At 38.1% G+C, this 22,779-nt stretch overlaps 2 protein-coding genes across 5 annotated transcripts in view; one reads left to right on the top strand and one right to left on the bottom strand.

Moving 5' to 3' along the window:
* The window catches only part of NSD3 (nuclear receptor binding SET domain protein 3), a 103,511-nt gene extending 80,855 nt beyond the window's left edge, over positions 1-22,656 (top strand). For 2 of the 3 annotated variants that reach the window (XM_004428869.3, XM_004428867.3), the window contains 9 exons: positions 567-723; positions 4,637-4,839; positions 5,535-5,647; positions 6,443-6,712; positions 12,298-12,414; positions 14,180-14,321; positions 15,419-15,525; positions 16,075-16,279; positions 16,716-22,656. In XM_004428869.3, the coding sequence (XP_004428926.1) occupies positions 567-723; positions 4,637-4,839; positions 5,535-5,647; positions 6,443-6,712; positions 12,298-12,414; positions 14,180-14,321; positions 15,419-15,525; positions 16,075-16,279; positions 16,716-16,957 (1,556 nt within the window). In that variant the 3' untranslated portion in view covers positions 16,958-22,656. The remainder of the gene's footprint in view (positions 1-566; positions 724-4,636; positions 4,840-5,534; positions 5,648-6,442; positions 6,713-12,297; positions 12,415-14,179; positions 14,322-15,418; positions 15,526-16,074; positions 16,280-16,715) is intronic. The other variant, XM_004428868.3, reaches the window with a different exon arrangement.
* Positions 18,686-22,779, bottom strand: part of DDHD2 (DDHD domain containing 2) — a 35,483-nt gene continuing 31,389 nt past the window's right edge. For both annotated transcript variants that reach the window (XM_087418520.1, XM_087418516.1), the window contains one exon: positions 18,686-21,719. The gene's annotated coding sequence lies outside the window, so the exon portion shown is untranslated. The remainder of the gene's footprint in view (positions 21,720-22,779) is intronic.

Genomic DNA, 22,779 nt, shown 5'->3' with positions numbered 1-22,779 from the left:
CCTTTTGCTTTTTTGTATTCTTTTATTGGAACAAAAAAGTACTGATCAACCTATTGGCTGTTTTCATTCTTGCTAATCTTATTATAAAGGGATTTAGTTACCTGTGGCACTGGATTAAAATACAAAGATGACCACTCTTTGCTTTCTTAGCTCTCAAGGAGAAAAGAAAGTAAACTGCTACATATTTCTTTGAAAATCTGCTCTCCACTCTACTCAGTCTAAAGATTTCATGCATCTCTTTTGTCATATGTTAGGAAGTTTAACTGCCTGCTAAACGGATCCCTTGATAGCCCACATTTTAGAGGGGTAAAGAGTCAGTGATGTTTTTCATACTAATCAAAAGCTTTTGAGTCTCTGGCCACTGAAGCCCTGACAAGGGACTGAAGGAGCTACGTCTGTTCATTTGCTTTCTATTTTAATCCATCACTATAGATGTGACTCAATCCCTTTGTTATTTTCCCCCAATCTGAATCAAATTTAATGCACTTAAAAGATAACTTTCTCCTTTTTCTTTCTTTTTCTCTTCCCTCTTTTCTCAGTTATTAAGACTGTTTATTTGTTTCAAGGTGGAAGATTGCTCTGCTGTGAATCGTGCCCAGCTTCTTTCCACCCCGAATGCCTGAGCATAGAAATGCCAGAAGGCTGCTGGAATTGTAATGACTGTAAAGCTGGCAAGAAACTGCATTACAAGCAGATTGTTTGGGTCAAATTGGGAAATTACAGGCAAGTTTTTCTAAGGACAAAGAGGAAGTGTTCAATCATTGTTCCGACATAGGTTCATAATCTGTACACAAAGTGGCTGGGAGATAGGTAGAACAGCACAGAGCACTTCCTTAGAGAAAGAAAGAGAAAAGAAACATATTCTGAGTCTGGGTTTTTAGAGGATTGGGAAGGTTAGTTGTTGTTGGGTTTCTTTTTTTTTAATTGGTTGGTTGACTTTTGTTTTTAAGTTCTGAAAGTTATTTTATACTAATGAACTATATACTACTAGATTTTGGAATAAAAGTTCTTATGTGGATAGTGAGGAAGATGTTTTCTCTGTATCCCAATTAGATTTATATTGATTTCTGATTTCTAATAAAATCAGGAGTTTATATCCAGGCCAAAATAGCTCTGTTTGCCCCGCGATCTGGTCCATTTTAGTTATAGCTAGAAGCTCTAGACTTTGTCCAAAGAGAGGGCTTTTTAGAATTTAATGAGAGAGATTATTTCATTAAGAGGCTTTAGTTCCTAAGGGAAGGAAGTAAGAAGTGTGTATGATTGCCATTGTTGTAATAAAACTTTCTCCTTTTAGGAGACCTGTTTATAACAAGCCTTCACTGAACAGGAATTAGTGATATATTTTTAAAACTCTATGTTCCATATTTTGAGGCATATGTTTATCATTTTACTAAGAAAATAGATACTATTCAAGAGAGCACAATAGAGTTCTGCTTTTCAATTAGAATCCTAAGTAAAATATATTTCTATAGAATTTCAAACATATTGTAATTTTTTTTTAGCAAGAGCTATGTTGTTTTCTCTGTGTTTTAAATATACTGCTTGCTTACCTATTTAACTTAAAAATTAGTATTTTTAGCTGAGAATAAGGGGCATTGAGGTGGTGAAGCCACCCCCTCTATAATTCTTTTTTAACATATGACAGGAAACCTCCAAGTCCTAAAAAAAAAAAAAAATTTGACAATTTGAATGCATAAACAGTTTCATACTGTATGGCAAAAGATATCATAAAGTTTTAGAAGGCAAATGTCAAACCAGGGGAAAGTATTTGCTCTTCTACTTTTAATAAGAAAAGACGACGGGCCAGCCCCGTGGCTTAGCGGTTAAGTGCGTGCGCTCCGCTGCTGGCGGCCCAGGTTCGGATCCCGGGCGTGCACGTGCACCGACGCACCGCTTCTCCAGCCATGCTGAGGCCGTGTCCCACATACAGCAACTAGAAGGATGTGCAGCTATGACATACAACTATCTACTGGGGCTTTGGGGGGGGGGGAATAAATAAATAAAATCTTAAAAAATATATATATTAAAAAAAAATAAAAAATAAAAAAATAAGAAAAGACGAATACCTTACCTAGAAAGGGGGGCAAAGAAGAGAAAGAGCCAGTTTGCAAAAGAATAGCAAATAGAAAATAAATGTAGAAAATGCTCAGCCTCACTAAAAATAAATGTATGTTAAAAGCAAGGAGTCTTTTTTTTTCCATTTAACAGACTGGCAAAGATTTAAAAGAGTAATAATTTTGGGGAAACAAGCGCTCCCTGTAAGGCGATCTGGCATCACGTATTAAAATTGTAACTTTGTATACCCTTTGACTCAGCACTTTCCCTTCAAGGAATTTATCTAAGAAAAAAAAATTGGACAAGTAGGCAAAAATATATTTATAGGGGTTTTCATTGCAGTATTATTTCTAATTGCAAAAATTTGAAGTAACCCAAATGTTCAGTCAGTAAGGGATTTGTCAGATAAATTGTAGTGTATCCATATTGTAGAATACCTTGAAGGCAATAAAAGGATAATGTAGGTCTGTATAGTAACAGAAGATATCCACGACATATAGTTGAATTTAGAAACCATGTTAAACAGTATATATATATTGTCTTTCCATGGGTTTATACAATTTTTTAAAATTGTAGGCCTAGATATGTTTTTAATACTCGGAAAGAAATACTTCTAATGTTAATAGTCTGAAGCATGAGATTACAAGGGGAGGCCTTTTCAGTTTTTATGTTATATACTTCTGCATTGTTTTAATTTTTAAAAGTAACACACACTGCTTTTATAATTAAAAATATATATCTTTCTGGAGTGGGGAGAGGTTCGGGTTTGACAATTTAAAGATAAGACATACCTGGATAAGAAATATCTAAAACAGTGTAAGAAGCCTTTAGATCTTCAAGTAAATTTCATAATATTTCCTTTTTTTTCATTTTTTATTTTTGGCTTTTTTTTGAGATATAATTGAGTTAACATTATATTAGTTTCAGGTGTACAACATAGTGATTCAATATTTGTATATGATCACAGCAGTAAGTCTAGTTAACATCCATCACCATACATAGTTAAAAAAATTTTTTTCTTATGATGAGAACTTATAAGGTCTATTCTCTTAACTTTCAAATATACAACTCACTATTATTACCTGTAGTCACCATGCTGTACATTACATATTTCCTTTTTTAAAAATGTTATGAATATGAAAATATCTTTGACTTAATTTAATTTTAATACTTAAATTTTAATCACATTACATTTTAAAGAATCCCCAAGCAGTGCTCCAGTTCATAGCCCAGTGAGATTTTATGTGCAGGTCAGATGAGTCTTGTATGTTTTGCAAAGACTTCCAGCCTTGAATTAATAATATATTTTTTTCCAGTCAGGCCCAGCTTGGCCACATAAAGTGGTTACTTTTCAATAACTCTTGACTCCAGTGTGAAGTTTCCTGGGGGAAATATGAAGATCTGGGACAGCCCCTGGCAGAAAGCATGCCTCTTCCTACCTGACCCAGTGAATGTTGTTATCGTGTGCATACTTAAATACCTAAAAATGGTTTAGAAATAAATAACTATTTCCTAGCCTACTTTGAGGGGAAACCAAATACTGATTACACAAAATAGTGTTGTTTTGTTTTGTTTCAATTAATTCTTAGATGGACAGCAGGGTACCTTTTAGATGAAGTGTATTCAAGTTCTGCACTATAAAGCTGGGAGTGTGACCATGCCATCATTTATCTCCTAAATAATAGTTCCTTAAATAAATGGTTTTATTAGGCATATGTAAAATAAGAGACTGAAAAAATTTGTCTTTGTGTATTTAGTGTTCATATTGATGATTTTATATACTATAAAAGCTTCCCCTTCAACTCCTGACTTACCCAATTGCTAGAAACTGTCCAGTGTGCCTCACAGATGGCTTCATTAGTGATATTCAGTCATCACTGCATGAAACAGTTATGTTTTCATTCTGTCCCATATCCCACATTTCCTATTACATTTCCATTACAATCTAAGATGAATTAGATTCTGAAATACACACTGATATAAACCTAGTACACTTGACCAAGAAGTATTTCCCCTAGTTGATTAGAGAGTCAGAAAATGCTAATTTGAATGGGAGTGGTCATTCTTTACTATAGCATCAGTTTATTCTTAAATGATTCCCTTGACTACTAGAAATAAACTTTTATACCTTGAAGAACAATTTTGGTCTTAAGAATGTCAACTTGAGAGAAAAACATGACTTTTCTAGGATTGAAATTGGGTTTGGAATAGTATTGGTAAATTTTAATTCGTAAGTTGGGTAGCGAGTTCATTGTTATTTTATTATTATGCTTTATAACTTATATTCTCATGATATATAATCTTCTATAAATATTAAATATTAATTTTTTAAAGAAAGAAATTAGATTGGGTGTTTAGGGCCTAGTTTGTTTAGTCTGTGTTCACTGTTTCATTAGTTAACTCATTAATCAATATGTTTTTCAATGATGTATGGTTTGGATAGGATTAAAGATAAGGTGTTTTATGTCCTTAGAATCTGAATAAAAATTGCAAAGTACAAAACCTTTTTTTCCTCCTACCAGCCATGTAAAGAATAGTGTGCTCTTTCATCCTCTTGGTCTAAAATTGCTTTTGTTTTCAGATGGTGGCCAGCAGAGATCTGCAATCCCAGGTCTGTGCCACTGAACATCCAAGGCCTTAAGCATGACTTGGGGGACTTCCCTGTGTTCTTCTTTGGTTCTCATGACTACTATTGGGTACACCAGGGCAGAGTGTTCCCTTATGTTGAAGGAGACAAAAGCTTTGCTGAGGGACAGACTAGTATTAACAAGACCTTCAAAAAAGGTAAGTTGGATGATATGTACAGTAGCTCAAAACTAAGATTCCAGTGTTGATTTCTCAATGTCTCCTAACTTGCATATGACATGTTTCTGGTATTAGAGAATTTTCACCAGGCGTTAGGATCCAGCATCCATTAGTTTACAGTCACGTTAGAACCACATCAGAATCCAGTCAATTAAAAAAATAGACTTCAGTATAGTAGACTGTGCTGTGTATATGAAAGCTGTTTCTTCAGTGATCTTTCCACAAACATAGACATTATCTGGAAACAGTCTTTTTAATCAAGTGAAGCTCCTTTGCTACGGAAGAGTAGTAAAAGCTTCCCATGAAGAGCCTTACAACTGTTTTTGCAACAAGTTGCGAGGAATATTGGCTTTCTGGGTAAGAGTAAAATGAATTTAAATCTAGTCCAAGGTAAAAAGCTACTCTTTGCTTCATTTGGAAGCCTCTGCTCATTGAAGTAGGACCTCCTGTCTGAGGCAGCAGCTTGCACAGAGCATAGTGTTCAGCCATAAATGACTTATATCCTATTTCACTGTTACCCTATCATGGTGGTAAATGGTTATTTCCAGAATATAATTTTAAAAAGAAAACCTCAGCTCAGATGCAGTGCATTGGGAAGGCAGTGTAAAACTACTTTCCTAATGGTTTTTGTTTGTTTTTTGGTCTTTATGTACTTTGTTTGGTCTTATTGGCAGCACTGGAAGAAGCTGCAAAACGTTTCCAGGAATTGAAAGCACAAAGAGAAAGTAAAGAAGCACTAGAGATTGAAAAAAGCTCAAGAAAACCCCCTCCTTACAAACACATCAAAGTGAGTCTTTACCTATGAAAACATTGGTATTTGACAGCAAGATAAAATGCATTACTCTCTTAGTACAGTCGTATGCCACATAACGTTTCGGTCAGCAACGAACTGCGTATACGATGGTGGTCCCATAAGATTAGCACCGCATAGCCTAGGTGTGTAGTAGGCTACAGCATCTAGGTTTGTGTAAATATACTCTGCGGTGTTTGCACAACAACAAAATCACCTAATGACACATTTCTCAGGAACGTATCCCCGTCGTTAAACGACACATGACTGAAGTTAGAAGGCCCTTTTTGACTTGTGAAAACTTTTGTTTATTATCACCCAGTCTTCTGTAAACCAAACCAAGCGCTTTCTTTGGAAGCATCCATTGGCAGCCTGGCTGCCGTGCTGTGAGATGAGGTCTTTGATAAGCCGGCTCATACCTCAGAGCAGCATGTTTGCTGTGAAATCCTGTTCCTGCCCTACCAGGTTGTCCTGCAACCAGATGAGAATACAGCGATTTAGCCCCTTTCTTCCAGAGAGCCCACAGGTGTTTTCAGTTATGGAATTTCCATCGACTGGTAGAAGAAGAAATACACAGGATAAATAAGTGAGAATTCGCATCAGATTTTGATATTTTTGTCAACTAAGGAGAGGCAGTGGTTATTCATAGCTTACTCATGGGGAAGTTAAAATGAAGATAGAGAGGCTCTCTCAGAGTCACACTGCAAGGCAGTAGCAGAGCCAAGAACAGCATGGATGTTTCTGATGTTCCTCTTCACATGCCTCCCTCTCACTTGTGACTTTGTTTTCTAGGCTAACAAAGTAATAGGAAAGGTACAGATCCAGGTTGCAGACCTGTCAGAGATTCCCCGCTGTAACTGCAAGCCCGGGGATGAAAACCCTTGTGGCTTGGACTCAGAGTGCCTGAACAGAATGTTGCAGTACGAGTGTCACCCTCAGGTGTGCCCAGCTGGAGACCGCTGCCAGAACCAGTGCTTTACAAAGAGGCTCTACCCGGATGCAGAAATCATCCAAACAGAGCGAAGGGGCTGGGGCCTCAGGACCAAAAGGAGCATTAAGAAGGTAGCATGGGATGGGGCAGTGGTGGAGAGGGAACAGACCAGGACCTATGCCTCCTAGAGATGCTTTAGGAGGGATAAAATAGATAGGGATTTATGGAGAAATTTTGAAACTTCCCAAGCTGAGAGTTTAGCACTTCTTGAGCAAAGAAAAAGCAGGAGGAAGAAGAAGTAACACAATGCACATAAACTTTTGGTGTCCTGTGATTAGTCATAAAAAAGAGAGGGACATTGGTTATTTTCTATTTGAAATATTTTTTACTTTTTAACCAAAATAGATTTAAAAGACTAAGTAAAGGCAAAATAGTGAAGTTAAGAATGTAGTGGGATAGAAACTAGCAAACCCGGGGCTTTGCTCCAACATCATAATTCGTTAGCCATGAAACCATGGCCAAGTCACCTAACCTCCCAGAGCCTCAGTTTCCTCATTTCTAAAATGGACACAATAGGGGGCTGACCCCATGGCCAAATAGTTAAGGTTCCACATCCTCCACTTCGGCAGTCTGGGTTTCAGATCCTGGACGCAGACCTACTCCACTTACCAGCCATGCTGTGGAGGTGTCCCACATACAAAATAGAGGAAGACTGGCACAGATGTTAGCTCAGGGCTAATCTTCCTTAAGCAAAAAAAAAAAAAAAAGGAAGATTGGCAACGGATGTTAGCTCAGGGTGAATCTTCCTCAGCAAAAAATAAAATAAAATGGACATAATAATCCCTGCCCTACGTAGTTAAGGGTCATTGCTAGTCTCAAATTAGATTATATATATACAAAAGCAACTGGAAAAAGTTGAGTTCTTTAGCATTTATAAATTATCTTCATTCTTATACTTTGAGGCAATTTTTCAAAGCAATCTCTTTGTTTAACACAAGAAATGCATGCCTATTGTAGAACATTTTTTAAATGCAACAACTCAAAGAAAAATGAAAATCACCGGTAATTTCTACTATTCAAACAGTGACTCTCAGACTTTAGAGATCCTGAGAATCTCCTGGGGTTCAGTAAACAGTGTCTTACTGAAATATCTGGGACAGGCCTAAATAATCTGCATTTTAAAACAAGTCCCCACCCTGCCCCCACACCTGCCCCCACACCTGCCCCCTCCCCCTGCTTGCCTAATGCCAACATTTGGAACCTGAAGATGTATTCACTGTGAGATGGACCCAGTGGGAATTAACATTACTCTTGACTTTTTCTACCTTTTTAAAAAAATCACCTCTTTAATTAAAAAATATCATATAATGTAGTAAAGAAAACCAAACAATACAAAAAGATGATAAAGCATGAAATGCCTCCTTCATCCCCTCAATCCTGGTCTCCTCACCAGAGACGACCACTGTTAGTAGGTTGGTCTATAGCCTTTTAGAACTGTTTCTATGCAATTGTAAACATAAACACATTACAAATACATATTCGTATATTCTATATTTGTAGAGTTTTTTAAACATGAATATGATCATATATATTTTTTCCCACTTAGTATATGGTAAATATATTTTTATGGCAGTACATACAGGTTTGACCTCATTCTTTTTAACAGTCTCATTGTATTCCATAGTAAAATGTACCAAAATTTATCTAACCTATTTTCCAATAAATTTATCTATATATATTTTTAATTCTTTAATGGACATTCTTGATCACCTGTCTTCATGCACCTGTTTCTATACGTTAGATTTTTCAAGGTGAAACTCATTCAGCACATATTTGTTCAGCTTCTTCTATCTGCCAGCTCCTATTCTAGGTGGTTGGAAAACAGTAGTGAAGAAGACACCTTTGTGGGTCTGCTAGAGATGGATCATAAATAGATGTATGACGTTGAGTACCACTAAATGCTGCAAAGAAAAATAAAGCTGTCAAAGGGGATAGCTGGTGACGGGGAGTGCTGTTTTCAACTGATTGGTTAAGGAGGGCCTGAGGAGGTGACCCCTGAGCTGAGTATGTCAGAGGAAGGCCATGCAGATGCAGATGGGAGAAGAGCTTTTCAGACTGAAGACAAAGCCAAGGATACAGGCCTTAGCCTGCTCGCAGAACAGCAAGAAAGCGAGTGTACGTGGAGAGGAGTGGTAGGTGGGAGAGAGGAGAGACAGGGGTAGCCGGGGGCTAGGTCACATGGGGCCTTGCAGGCCACAGGATGGGAAACTTATGGAGGATTTTAGTAAGGAGTGACTTGATCTGATATGATGTATTCATTTTGTATTGCTGCATAACAATATTACCACAAGCTTGGCAACTTAAAACATAGCACACATTTGATTATCTCCCAGTTTCTGCGGGTCAGGAGTCTGGGCGGTGCTTAGCTGGGTCCTCTGCTCAGGGTCTCACAAGGCTGCAGTGAAGGTGTTGACCAGGGCTGGGTTCTCCTTCTTGTGCCTCGACTAGGGAAGGACCTGCTTGCCTGGCTTTTGGTAGAACTCTGTACTTGGCAGCTGTAGGTCTGAGAGCTTCAGGTGGTTTTTGTTCTGGTTTGTTGTCATTTTGCTGCTTTTAGCTTCTAGATGCTGCCTGCAGTTCCTTGCCAAATGGGGTTCCCAAACATGGCTGTTTGCTTCCTTACAGCCAACAAGGGACAGAGATACTCCAGCAAGATGGATACTAAAGTCTTAATGTGACACACTCATGCCATACATACGTCCTGTCACCTCTGCCATGTTCTTTTGGTTAGAAGCAAGTCACAGGTCCTGGCCACTCAAGGGGAGAGGATCATACAACAGCATGAACACCAGGAGGCAGGGACCTTAAGTGTCTGTCCACCATACTTAGGTGTCAAAAGAATAACTTTGGCTGTAGTATGGAGAATTTATGGTAACGGGGAAAGAGTGATAAAAAGGAGACTGTTGTAGTCCAGGAGAGAGATGATGGTGGCATGGACTACTGGGGTTGTAGCTGAGCAGGAAAGAAGTGGTTGGATTTCTGACATTTGAAGGTAGAGCCAACAGGATTTGCTAATGCATTGGATATGTGAATTGGGTTCCTTGGTCAAAGGCCATCTGCATTTCAAGTATCATTATATAATGCAAAATTTTTTATATTACTTTAATGCCATGCATATCACATGTACAAATTTTTGCCTATGATTTCAGGGGAGTTTTGGGGGCCATCTTGAAATCTATCCAGTTTAATTTCCTGTTAACACCTCTTAAAAGCAGTTGCATTTGGGGCTAGCCCGGTGGCACAAGCGGTTAAGTGCGTGCACTCCGCTGCAGCGGCCCGGGGTTCGCAGGTTCAGATCCCTGGCGCGCACCGACGCACCGCTTGGCAAGCCATGCTGTGGCAGCGTCCCATATAAAGTAGAGGAAGGTGGGCATGGATGTTAGCCCAGGGTGAGTCTTCCTCAGCAAAAAAAGAGGATTGGCAGATGTTAGCTGAGGGCCGATCTTCCTCACACACACAAAAAAAGCAGTTACATTTATTCTAAAATGTATTATAATTTATTAAATTAATGATATAATCAAGAATCAATGAGGATTATTCTGCCCTTTAGCACTTGAGGAATTGCTAATGTAAGACAATTGGTCTTTTACAAAATAGCTAGCAATATACAGTCATTGAAAAGCATAACTAAAAGACTTTGTGGCAACATGAAAAAGATTTTCGATATATTTAGAAGACAGAAGCCAAATGTAAAATTGAATGTACACAGTCAGTCCCCTTCTTTTCACACATAACAAATTCCTGAAAACAGGTGCCAAGAGTTAAACAAGGGACTTCCTGTTATGAAGTGGTTTCTTTCCTAGAAATTAAAGAATATATATTAAATACTGAATTACAGCCTTTTTGCCACAGTCTTTAAGGACAGATTTCTAGCTTTTTTTGAGTTCTTTATTTTGTCATTTTTGTTCACAGTTGAATTCACAATTAATGGTTTTAAGTCCAGTAAACAACTCCAAGGCTAAAGATTTGTCACTTTAGGACATCTGAAATATGTCTTTTACAAAACAGCTAGAAATATTTATTTAAAATGGTATCAAGTTTATGAGACTTGCACTTCCTCATGTTTGGTATCGGCACTTTAATTTTTCTATATCCACTCATTTTCATAGAATAGTAAATATAAACCATAAGTGGTCCTCAAGCTTTTAAAGCCACAGAGCCATTTCTTCAAATGAAATCTTAACCTTGAATCTGAGTATGTGGGAAAGGTGAAGTGGAGCTGATTTGGTTGAAATTCTGCTAAGTTTCCATTAAAGAAAACTTGCCATAAAATAGTAGAGTAACACTAGGTGGCAATGCAGCCAAAACGGCAATGAAATCTTCTACCTGTGGGGGCAGTGATACCATGTGATAGCGCCCAACGCCGTTCATCAGCTGATGTCGAAGCCCGACCTGGATGTAGGAAAAGCCATTTAAGGCTGACCGTACGTTGTACACAAACGTGCAGATCCATCCCATGTCCTTCGTGAGAAAGGACCAGAAGGGAAAAGTGGAGAAAATAAACTGCTCTGTTATGATGTTGTAGTTATAGATGAAATGTTTCTTTTTCTAACCTAATTCTTTGTCATAGCTTGTACAATCAATAAAAATGGGAGAGAAAGAAAGCCAGAGATCAACTTTTGTGGTGGCGGCTCCCCAGGTGAAACAAGTATGTAGCTCCGTGAAGCAGATTGGCTCCTCACTGCTCTCACTAGCCGCACACTGCCCAGGGGAGACTGGTGTACGGGAAGTTAAGTCGGTTCCTTCCAACTGGACCCATTAACTTCTTTCCTCTTATTACAGAAGTAACAATCTTTCATTTTTATCAATAGAGAAAGATTAAATATTTTTAAGAACATTGGCTTATGTTCTTAATGATTTACCAAAATCAGAAAATATAGTTCTTCTCTTTAGATTACTGCTATTTACTGTCAGTTCCGGAGGATGGGTGTGATTATAAAGGAGTAGCACAAGGGGTCTCTGTGGTGATGGAACCGTTTTGTATCTTGATTGTGGTGGTGGTTACCCAGTTCTACACCTGATGAAATTCCACCTGATGAAATTCCATAGAACTACACTCACAGACGAGTGCATGTAAAATTGGTGATATCTGGATAAGTTTTGTAGATTGTACCAATGTCAATTTTCTGGTTTTAATACTGTGCTCTAGTTATGTAAGAGGTTACCATTGGGGAAAACTGAATGAAGGGTACACGGATCCTCTCTGCACTATTCTTACAACTTCCTGTGAATATCTATAATTACTTCAAAATAAAAAGTTAAAAGAAAAAGGGCTCATTTGTTTCAGAATCACATCTTTTCCAGGTCTTACCCCCAAAGCTACAACAAACTAGTAAAAGTCTATTATAATACAGCTTCCAAGGCTTGAGTTAGCCTATCCCCAGATCCCAGTGATATCCCATAATAGTGTCCCTTGCACTAGAGAAATAATATTGTCAGCAAGACAAGACATGCAGTTACCACCTTTGAGGCACCGACACAAGAAAAATAGTGCTGTCTGAATGCCCATGCATAACAACTATTTGTTTAGAGGGTTGAAGTTATATTTCCAAGATTCTTTTTGGTTAATTCTCTTCGATCATACATGTGGTGTTAAGGAATGCTTTCAAATATAATACACTGATTTTACATTTATATATTGCGTGCTTCTCTGCAGGGCGAATTTGTAAATGAATATGTTGGCGAATTAATTGATGAAGAAGAATGCAGGTTGCGAATCAAGCGAGCCCACGAGAACAGTGTAACTAATTTTTATATGTTAACTGTTACCAAGGTAAAATTGCTTTTTTTTGTAAGAAAAAAGGATTTTTTGTTTTTATTTCATGATCTTAAGTTGAACTCAGTTTCCTCTAATTTGATTTTTTCAGGCAAATCATAATGATTTGCAGTAGCCAATATGCTATGTACTATAATGTGCTAATTATACTAGAGTACAAATGAATGACTATTGAAGCCTCACACGTGTCATGTGAGGCAGCACAGTGAGTGAAAAGATAAGCAGGAATAGGGTTAACGTGTCTGGATTTTAGTCCAAGCTCTTCTTAGTCACTGAAAGACCTGGCCCTCAGTTTCTTTATCACTGAAGGAGAGAATCAGGTCTGTCATTCTAAGTTATAAACCACCATTAAAGTTCTGATTTAGCAAAAATTCTAACTCTAAATTGTTGTGTATATTTAAACTTGTCTTTATGAGTTAGGAAAAAGGAATGTTGTCGTAAGAAAAATGACAGTACAACTGCTAGTTTAATACATGTCACAGTAAGTCCTATTTGATGCACATGACATCCATTATCTCATTTAGTTTCTTCAATTGTCCTCTGATTGACAGAGGACAAGAAACTGAGGTCCAGCCATGATAAGTGATTTGCTGAATATCTTGTTACATTTTAATGAAGAGCCAAGACTAGTACCCATATTTCCCGTGTACCAGGCTATCTCTAAAACTGAGAGTCAGAATACCATTAAAAGTAAGAACTAGCAATCATTTAAAAGGATTATTTTAACTGATGTCATTGTTTGAAAGTTTTACAACTTTCATGAACATGTATTTTATAAACATAAAATGCCATTTATTTATGATGTTCCCACTGCCAGTGACCCCTCCAGCCATTGACAACACTAGGGAAGCTCCATCCTCTAGAGCTTATCCAATTTATCAGAGCTTGAGGTCGGCCCGGTGGCGTAGCAGTTAAGTGCGCGTGCTCTGCTGCGGCGGCCCGGGGTTCGCGAATTCGGATCCCTGGTGCGCATCAATGCACCGCTTGTCAAGCCATGTTGTGGCAGCGTCCCATATAAAGTAGAGGAAGATGGGCACGGATGTTAGCCCAGGGCCAGTCTTCCTCAGCAAAAAGAGGAGGATTGGCGATGGATGTTAGCTCAGGGCTGATCTTCCTCACACACACACACAAAAATTATCACAGTTTAAATTCAGGGGGCCAAAATGTTGAGCTTCTTATTTTCAACTTTAGTGTAAGTAAAAAGAGAACAAATAGATAACTACTGGAGAGTACATCCCAAACTATAGCCCTTCTGTCATCAAATCTCCGAGTCTTCATTCAGAGGAGAAGTCTCTCATTTTTCCTTCTTCCCTCTTTACGGCCTCACCTCTCATCCATCTACCCCTCTACTAGTGTAGCTTCTCACTCAGAGTGGGAAAGGAGGGCTGACAGCCAAACACCATAGTTCTCGTTACAAGTAGCCATCTGAACTTAGAGTTCCTACTCAGAAAATACCTTTCCTAAACCTATGGCCAGCTAATCTTCTAAGTAGCATTATTCTATGGTCTGTTTGTTTCTAGAAACTTAAAAAGAAACTAAGTTCCACTTTATCGTGGATTGCTTTGACTTGAAGTTCATCAAATAAAGTAGGAACTTAGTAAACTGCACAGAGAGCCCCGCGCTTCGGAGTTGTCAGTTGTCAGACATCAGTTGGTAGCAAAATGCTGCTGCCTTGTGGCTCTTGACTGAGTTGGATGTTTCTAAGATAGGCTGATACTTAGTTTCATGTCCAAGGTACCTTTCATTTCTTTTCTTTCTGAAGGACCGTATAATTGATGCTGGCCCGAAAGGAAATTATTCTCGCTTTATGAACCACAGTTGTAATCCAAACTGTGAAACGCAGAAGTGGACAGTGAACGGGGATGTTCGAGTTGGCCTTTTTGCTCTTTGTGATATTCCTGCAGGTAAAAAAGTAAATGCTCCCCATGTCCCCTCCCTAGGGAGCATGCCCTGAAGGCAGAACATTCTTCAAGGTTTATGCTCAAGTATTTATTCAAATAAGATAGAGTTATATTTAGAATTGTTATCTGCCAATAAGAAGTAAAAATCTGTATCCTGCAAAAAGGAGCTTAGCAAGAGCCTTTATGTAAGAGAGGATATTACAGAATTCTGTGTGTCCATGAACCTACTGAATTAATTCTCCCAATTACTGCTCTGTATAATGTAACCAGATGTTGAAACTTTTGTTTTCTTTTTTTAAAGTATTAAAAGTAATTAGCCTTTGTTAACATCAACTGGCTTCTTGGTTTGTGTGTGGGGGGGTTGTTTTTTAAGTTTGAAAGATCAGTCTGTTTTAAATTAGACATAAAAAACTCCTGAAGCTAGAGTTATTGCTTTCATTTTTCCTTACCCATCCAGCATCTTAACAGGAAAACTTAGTTTCTCCTTGGTTAAGTTTGTAGAAAAATGGGTGAGAAGAGAAATGCTATATAGCTAAAAGAGATTTAAACCGTGTTTCTAGAAATCATTGTAGATTGTTCTAGCCCAGCTAAAAAGAAAGCTTGGGCCTCCTACTTTGAATCCCTGGATCTTTAGTTTATATAGTAAACCCACATTTTGAACTCTTTCTGATCATAATATAAGGCATTAATTACTGGAAGTAGTATGGTCATCACAATTCCATGGTCATATTGTTCATTTAGAAACTTAATTTGTAAATTAGCTTTAGAAAAGAGAGCTAAACTAGATCCCATTTTTCTTGAGCAAAGACTTTAGATTTGTAGTCTCTGTTACAGAGTTTTTGACCATTTTGATGAAAAGGATATGATGACTTTTGTAGAATATTTTTGCTCTAATCATTGGTGGATAGGGATGTTTTCCTCTAGTTTTTGGGTTTTTTTTTTTTTTCCTTTTTCCATCACTGTCTTCAGTGTGGGACATGGGAGAGGGAAAAGTCTTCATGTCAGAATTATGTCTCTTTTTTCATTATGAGAGTGTGTCTATGACAGCATTTCTCTTCTCCATAACTTGAGTATGAATAATTATTTCTCTTATGTTTTAGGGATGGAGTTAACATTTAATTATAACCTGGATTGTCTGGGCAATGGCAGAACGGAGTGCCACTGTGGGGCAGATAACTGCAGTGGTTTTCTAGGAGTGCGGCCGAAGGTCAGTTGTGCAGGGAGGTGCCCGGGCCAGCAGGAAACGAGGAGCAGGGCTGCCGCCCACATTTCTTTATGACCATCTCAGGAAAACGCTGGCAAATGGCCACCCGGCTTAGTGTGCGGGTTGTCAGTTGTATTTACCCAAAGTTTAGACTCTCTGACTTTCCAGGGAAGCACATCTTAGTAAGATCTGTTAGGTTCTGAAAATATATTTGTATTTCTGATTGAATTTGAAGTTAGCAAAATCCTTTTCAAATACTTTAAAAATTCACAATATATTAAAAACTACTGAATTATACACTTTAAAATGGGGAGTTTTATGATATGTGAATTATATCTCAATGTTCTTGCAACTTAAAAAAAGGCACCTCATTCAAAAATCAATGAAAATGAAGCCTTATTTTTATTATAGTACTGTTATGGGATAAGTCCAACTGGTGTTTTTGGGTAACTGAACAGATGAATTTAAATGAACGTGAGGTTGTAGGATTTTCTTTTCTGTGTAAAGCTTTATACACTGTGATCATTAAAACTGATCCTTTTTTCCTGCCAGTCGGCATGTGCGTCAACAACTGAAGAAAAGGCAAAAAATGCTAAGTTAAAGCAGAAGAGACGAAAAATCAAAACAGAACCAAAGCAGATGCACGAAGATTACTGTTTTCAGTGTGGAGATGGTGGAGAGCTGGTCAAGTGTGACAAAAAAGACTGTCCCAAAGCATACCACCTCCTATGCCTTAACCTGACTCAGCCACCGTATGGTAAGCTAGAACTTCAAGACGCTTTCTCTGACTTGCATCTTTGCTAACTGTGTGTAACTTAGAATATATTCCACTCTCCTTAGTGGAGCCATGGACTAGGAAATGTTGAATAGAACACACAACAATAGCAAACAAAAATCATGCTAGTGAAAAATCTGTCTCTCTGCAAATTTGAGATACCTGTGGGCCAGCAAGGGTTGGTTTCTTATTTATTATTACCATCGGTGAGTAGTTGGCTCCTGTGGTGCTGAGTTTTGGGCAGTAGCTCACAGCCATACTTAATACTACACCCAGACCTATGTTTGGCTGAAATGTGGAGTCGTATTCAATTGAATTGAGTCTCCAATCAGAGAAGAAGGTGGGAACTTGGGTTTTTCATGGGTAATCAAGACAGGCGCTAACTTGGGCTCTTTTCCCCTTTCCCACCCTGCATTAGGAAAGTGGGAGTGCCCGTGGCATCAGTGCAATGAGTGCAGCAGTCCTGCTGTTTCCTTCTGCGAGTTCTGTCCACGTTCATTTTGTAAAGATCACGAAAAGGGGGCGCTGGCTCCCTCTGCACTGGAAGGCCGTCTCTGCTGCTCTGAACACAACTCCGTATCTCCTGTGTCGTCAGAATACTGGAGCAAGATCAAATGTAAATTGGAATCACAAGACCATGGAGAAGAAGTAAAAGACTAAATCGGTGGTGATTTCCTTTTTTTGAAAAGAAAAAAGTACATAAAAACGCATTAGTAAAAGAAGAGACTGCTGCAGTGCGTCCAGCCTTTGCCATCAGTACTGCCTTATTAAAGTGAAAACCAGTTCATACAGGCAGAAGCAGTTGGTGGTATCTGGTTTTTCTGTTTTGTTTTGCTGGTTTGGGGATTGTTTTATAGAGGGTTACATCCCCTTGGTCTTTTCTTGCCTTTTATTATGCTTCAATGCCTTTGCAGCTGGAAAAAGAGATGTCTTTGCTTTTAAAATAAGAACAAAGAGAAAAGAAAATTTTGTTAATGAGATAAATTTAAAGTCTAGGATGTGTTCCTTGGGTGTAAAAAGCAAAAGTAGCCATCATTCCTTTATTTATTTTCATTTTTTAAAATTTTGAGAAGTGTAGTTCAGATAGTCTAACCAGTGTATGTGTATGTGTTTTAAGTAGGAATTGGAGAAAGCCCTCTAGAAAAGGGTATGATGATCTTTTTATACCTCCTAACTGAGCAGTAGGTAGGCAAACTTCTCTTTCCCCTCCAAATGTCTTTCATAGTCTTAGGGAAAGGCTCTGTGGGAGTACTGAATCTGGCCTCTTGAAAACAAAATGTCTCAGTCGATTTTACCTCTGTGGTCTTTAACTAGGTGGGCTTTGTGACATGTAACTTTACCTTTATAGGAAAGGTATATAATGTGATTTTTGTTTTTTTTGTTTTGGAGAGAAAAACAAATGGATGCACTCACTGAGTCTGAAGCGTTTTCCATTGGTCGTGGGTATTTTTGATCAAGTGCATTTATATGGATGTGAATGCATAGTCAGAATGGTCATTCCTGTTATCTTGACACACTGCTAAAGGCAGCTAAAGGGAGATGAAAGGCACAGACCAAAAGTTGCATTATATAAGCACCATTTTATGTCCAATTTAATGTAGACCTTGGTCTGACTTGGAGAGAATTATGGGCATTTTATTTCCTGTCTCAGCTTCCCTCTCCTAATCAAACATTCCCTTTGTCAACTGACCACTCAGTGAAAACTACACAAATGAATCTGAATTGTATTTGAATAGATCTTTTTAGTTTAGATCCTAATTTGGGGGGTGAGAGAGGGAAAGGCATCCCCAAGCTATGTGTAAACAATTTCTATTTAGTATTATCCAGTACTTAAAATTGCCCCCATTGAGGAAGGGGAAGCACTTCTACAGGGTATATAAGAACCACAAAAACACACTTCATCTTAGGAAGCACTTAGGGGAAGCTCCCAAGAAAGCAGTGTTAGCAAAAACGGTGGGCTGTGACACTTGGCTCTCACAGATGCACATGCGCCAGGATGTCTGCCCACAAAACTCCACTTGCTTCTACTGCTTAGGAATATGTACATCCCAGTACTCCCTGTATGAAGTGATTAGTAACGTCCGACACTGTGGTAACGCTGTACTAGCAGAAATCTAGGCTTAGCTTGAATGAACGTTCACTTGCTGTGTGAATTCTGACTGCTTAAATTGCTGGTATCTGGTAGCATTTATTTTCCCTCAAGAAGTACCTAGTAACCTTATGAAGGTAGGGAGGATAGATGCTCTACCACATTCTTTCAGTTGTGTTATGTGTCTTCCTTTTTCTTATCAATTTAGAGCTCTCCTCTGGAAAAAAAGCTGTTTTGTGCCTCTTTTTTTTTTTTTTTTTTGGTATGTAAATGTGCAATTATACTGGATTTTCTCTTGTAAAAAAAAAAAACAAAAAAGAAACAACACTACAATTCCTTTACTTAAGCTCCTAAACTGCCATTTGCCTGATTCCAGCAATTAATTCTGAGGTAACTTATTGGGCCTCCAATAATTCTGTTGATTAGATATGGTCCCAAAAGAAAGAGCAAAATAGAAAATGCTATACATGTTACCAAATACAATTGCTACAAGTAACATGAATTACAGCTCACCAAAACACTAAACTTTGCTCTTGAGCAATTACATAGTTTGATGTCCTTTTAAAAAATAATTTAAGAAAATCTAGGTTTTATCATAGTAAAACTTTATTTTATATATGTATGATAAATGTTTGCTTTTTTAAACTTACTAACATGAAGGATTTCCTTTAATATTTGAAAGGCAACTCTTGTTGAAACAGTATCCCACATGAAATCTTATCTCCTTGCTTTGTTTTGGACTTAGTGCTATTTAATATCTGATGACTTTTCTATGGTAAGCCAGGGTATATCATATATACTACAAATACCTTAGGTTTAAGTATTTTTATGCAGCTTCTTCATTGTGTCACATTTTGTTTGTATATCTATAACAGAGCTCTGCTGAGATTTTTTTTATCTTTTTTTGGTGTGGAGTGGGGTGGTGACTAATAGGACTGCCCTGCCATTTCAGAAATCAGGGTAGAAAACAAAATAGCTAACCACAGCTCTGGAGTCTTTGTCCATGAGTGTACTTCAGTGGTCTAAAAAGTGGTTTTATTCATGCCAGTGCCAAGGAGCTCTCCTCACACCTCCACAGTGTCACTTCTGACCTGTTTTATATATTTTAAAGTTGTAGGTTATGGAAGCAGAAAGAGTGACTTTATGTGTGCATGGTATACATGCACTGTGCTTGCTTTGCTTCACCAGTGAAATATTCCAAAAACATAGTGCTCACTCGTAGTCTGAAGTTGGTATTCGTTAACTTTTAAATCTATATGTGGTCAGAGCATAAATGGTTTTTATTCTTGTCCAAAATTGAATTAACTTAAAGCAGCATGAGATAATGGTGGTATTTTTTTTTTAACCTCATGTTAATTCTTTGGAGGAAGAGGTGAATGTAAGATTTTTAATAATCAGCCGAAAGCTTCAGAAATTGGATGGATAACAACTAAAGAAGAGAGCCTGGGAAACCTTCCAGACTCTGCAGTGGAGGGGCTGGACCGGGGCCGTGTGCGGCATCAGGAGAGCTGCCTGTGGCTGGCTGGGGCAGGGGCGGATGGCCCTTCATCCCCAGAGAGCTGAAGCAGCTGGAGGAAGTGATTCGCTTCTTTAATATCTAATCAGGGCTAGAGTTAGGAGTGAGCTGGGTTTTATTTTCATTTTGTTTTAACAAGTTCCCACTCTATCTTAATTCTCAAAAATGATCTGGCCTAAGCTATAGAATAGACTGACTTTTAGAATCATTGAAACTTAGAGATTTGTGTGTTCAAGTCAGGAACATGTCTGAAAACTTAAAAAAAATAAGGGTGGGGGTGAGGAAGGCTGCTCCCAGCTCCCTTCTGCCATTTCCACATACTATTTGGAAACATACCTGTAAATAATGTTGTGAAACTCTGAGGTAATCATGTAAAGGACTCTCAGACAGGGCAGGCTCTTGGACAGCTTTCTTTTCCTGATTCATGAAGTAGAGTTTCCTTTTTGAGTAGGTTGTTGCATGGAATGTGTTCCAATCAGGGTCAAACCCAGACCTGCAGTTTAGAAACATAGATAAGCCGGCTACACAGAATGTAATCTCTGGACTACCCAGGATTTGTTGCTTGTCTTTCATTTCATTTTTAAATACAAAGCTCTTCCTTTACCATTCATCTTAAAGTCAAGGTGCTGTCACATGCGATGTCCCAACAGGATAAGAAAACAACTTGAGAAGCTTACATTTGATGTACTTCTACATGAGGTGTGACGACAGTGGGAGGCTGCTTTATTGCTGGGTGGTGCAAATTAGACTGGAATTACTTTTTACAAATCGGATGCATCTAGCCACCCCCAAGTTGTCCAAGTTGCTGCAGACATGAGGTGATCATTTGGAACAATTTCCTCTGGCCTACAGCCACCTAGAATTGGTCTCTGGTTATTTGTAAACAAAGTAGAACTCCCATTTTCAGATAGGCTAGGGAATAGATATAATTAGACAGCTTTGCCATATATTAACAAATATTGAAAACTTGGAAATGTGTATATACTGAAATCTACCAACTTTTATCTGGGGCTGGGTACGGGGAGAAAAGGGTTATAGTAGGGGAAGGGAGGGGAATGATGTTTACCACAGGTACGAAGTAGTCACTTTAACATTGAGACCTCTGCCTCACTGAATTCAGGTTTTTTAAGTACTTGAAACTCTTCAGATTCTCCTTATTTTACAGTTATTTTTAAATTTATGAACTAGAAAAGCATTGTTTTATATACTGTTTTGAAAATAAATAGCCTAGTCTCTTATCCTCTGTGACTTGGATTAAAGGCAGAATTCTGCAAATGGGAGCGTGTTCACAGTTGATAGCTCAGATTTCATGTACAAATTTGAGGAAGAGACTCCTGCATGAAATACCAGCAGCATTTGTACAAATATTTCCTATGTATGTTCTTTATTTTGTCATTTTGTCAGCCCTATCCCCAAGCACTTCTTTCAATATATGCCTGTGTTGGAAAAAACAAAAATTTGCACTTATGTTACACTCCTAAAATGCTGGGTGTAACCTGTGTGTTTCAAAAACCATTTCCGTTCTTTTTTTGTCAGTCCATTGCTTAAGTGACAAGTTCAGGTGCTTGTGGCACATATGTGTGAAGGGCGAGGAGGAAGAGAATCACTTGTCCTTGGGTAGCCTCAAAAAGTCATTAATGCGTAAGAAAAAAGGAAAAGATGAATGTCGCCAAAGTCATTTATTCAGTCCTTAGTTTTCTTATGTGACATTACGGCATCTGATTGGCAAGCAAGCACCCTCAGGTTCCAGTACTCCCTTCTCTGCCTGTTACAGACTTCTGATATGTGCAGATGGCTCTCAGGATCCATCAGGTTACCTAGATAAGGTATTTAGAAGGTCGTCTTGTCAGTTTAGAAGTGGACTGGATAAAATTTACTTTGTTGTCATTAATATTGCTCTTTATCTCATTTGTGCTATCACATACCCAATGTTAAAAAAGAAAATCATATTGCCCCCGATAACCAAGATGCAAAATGATGATTACAACTAGCTAATAATAAGATTCTTTTTATATACAAGGGTGTGTGCATAATTGGAATTGATATGAGAATTCATTTGTATCTGCTTGTGATATTGCACAACAAACACAGATACCTACAGATTCTGTTTTCATTTCCTTGTGATCTTTATGATAATGACCTTTGTAGATTGGTTATTTCTGTACTTTGTTTATCTGTAATAAACTTTGTAGATCCTGTGAAATGTTATTTTGCCTAAATCACTTGAGACTTGAGTCTTTAATAACAAAGCATCAATATTCACTAAAGTCAATCTCCTTTGAGTTTCCGTGACTTGTCTAGAAGCTCCTGACACTAAGGGATTAGTGTTAATTTTCCCTGGGGGTGTTCCACTAGGGCATTACTCTATAATGACTTGATGTTGCCACATAGACTTCAAGATATATGATATTTTGGGGATTTTGTTGATTGGCCTATGTTTTATTGCATAGTGTGAAACGTGTAAAGCTTGGTTAACCTGTATATAGACAGCTTACTGTTGACTAGTTAGTGTATTTAGGATTGCCTGTAATATTTAAGCTTCTTACTACTGTGTGTGCTGGTAGGAACATATAATTTTTGTACATTCCATTTACTGAGATGTTGCCTTTTTTTATTTTACAAATACTTTGGAATTCAAATGTGTTTTTTGCTTCTGTGAGGATTAATTTGGAAAAGTTTTTAATGACATTCCACTGATTACAGATTTTGCTTGAGAATGACTTCAATAAATTGTCCTGTATGTTCCAAATTAAATATGTGGATTTGTTCATTGCCTGTAATTTCTTGCTACAACTCACTGGGCAAGAGGCCATCATGGGAGGGAGGGGACCTGGCACGCAGGGTGAATGACCCAGTATGTCTTCCCTCAGCCACTGA

Source organism: Ceratotherium simum, chromosome 28 (assembly GCF_057802395.1).
Source record: "Ceratotherium simum simum isolate JZ-2026a chromosome 28, ASM5780239v1, whole genome shotgun sequence".
NCBI classification, from domain to species: Eukaryota; Metazoa; Chordata; class Mammalia; order Perissodactyla; family Rhinocerotidae; genus Ceratotherium; species Ceratotherium simum.
Note: the sequence above shows the minus strand (reverse complement) of the source record. Positions and strands in the feature narration are given on the sequence as shown.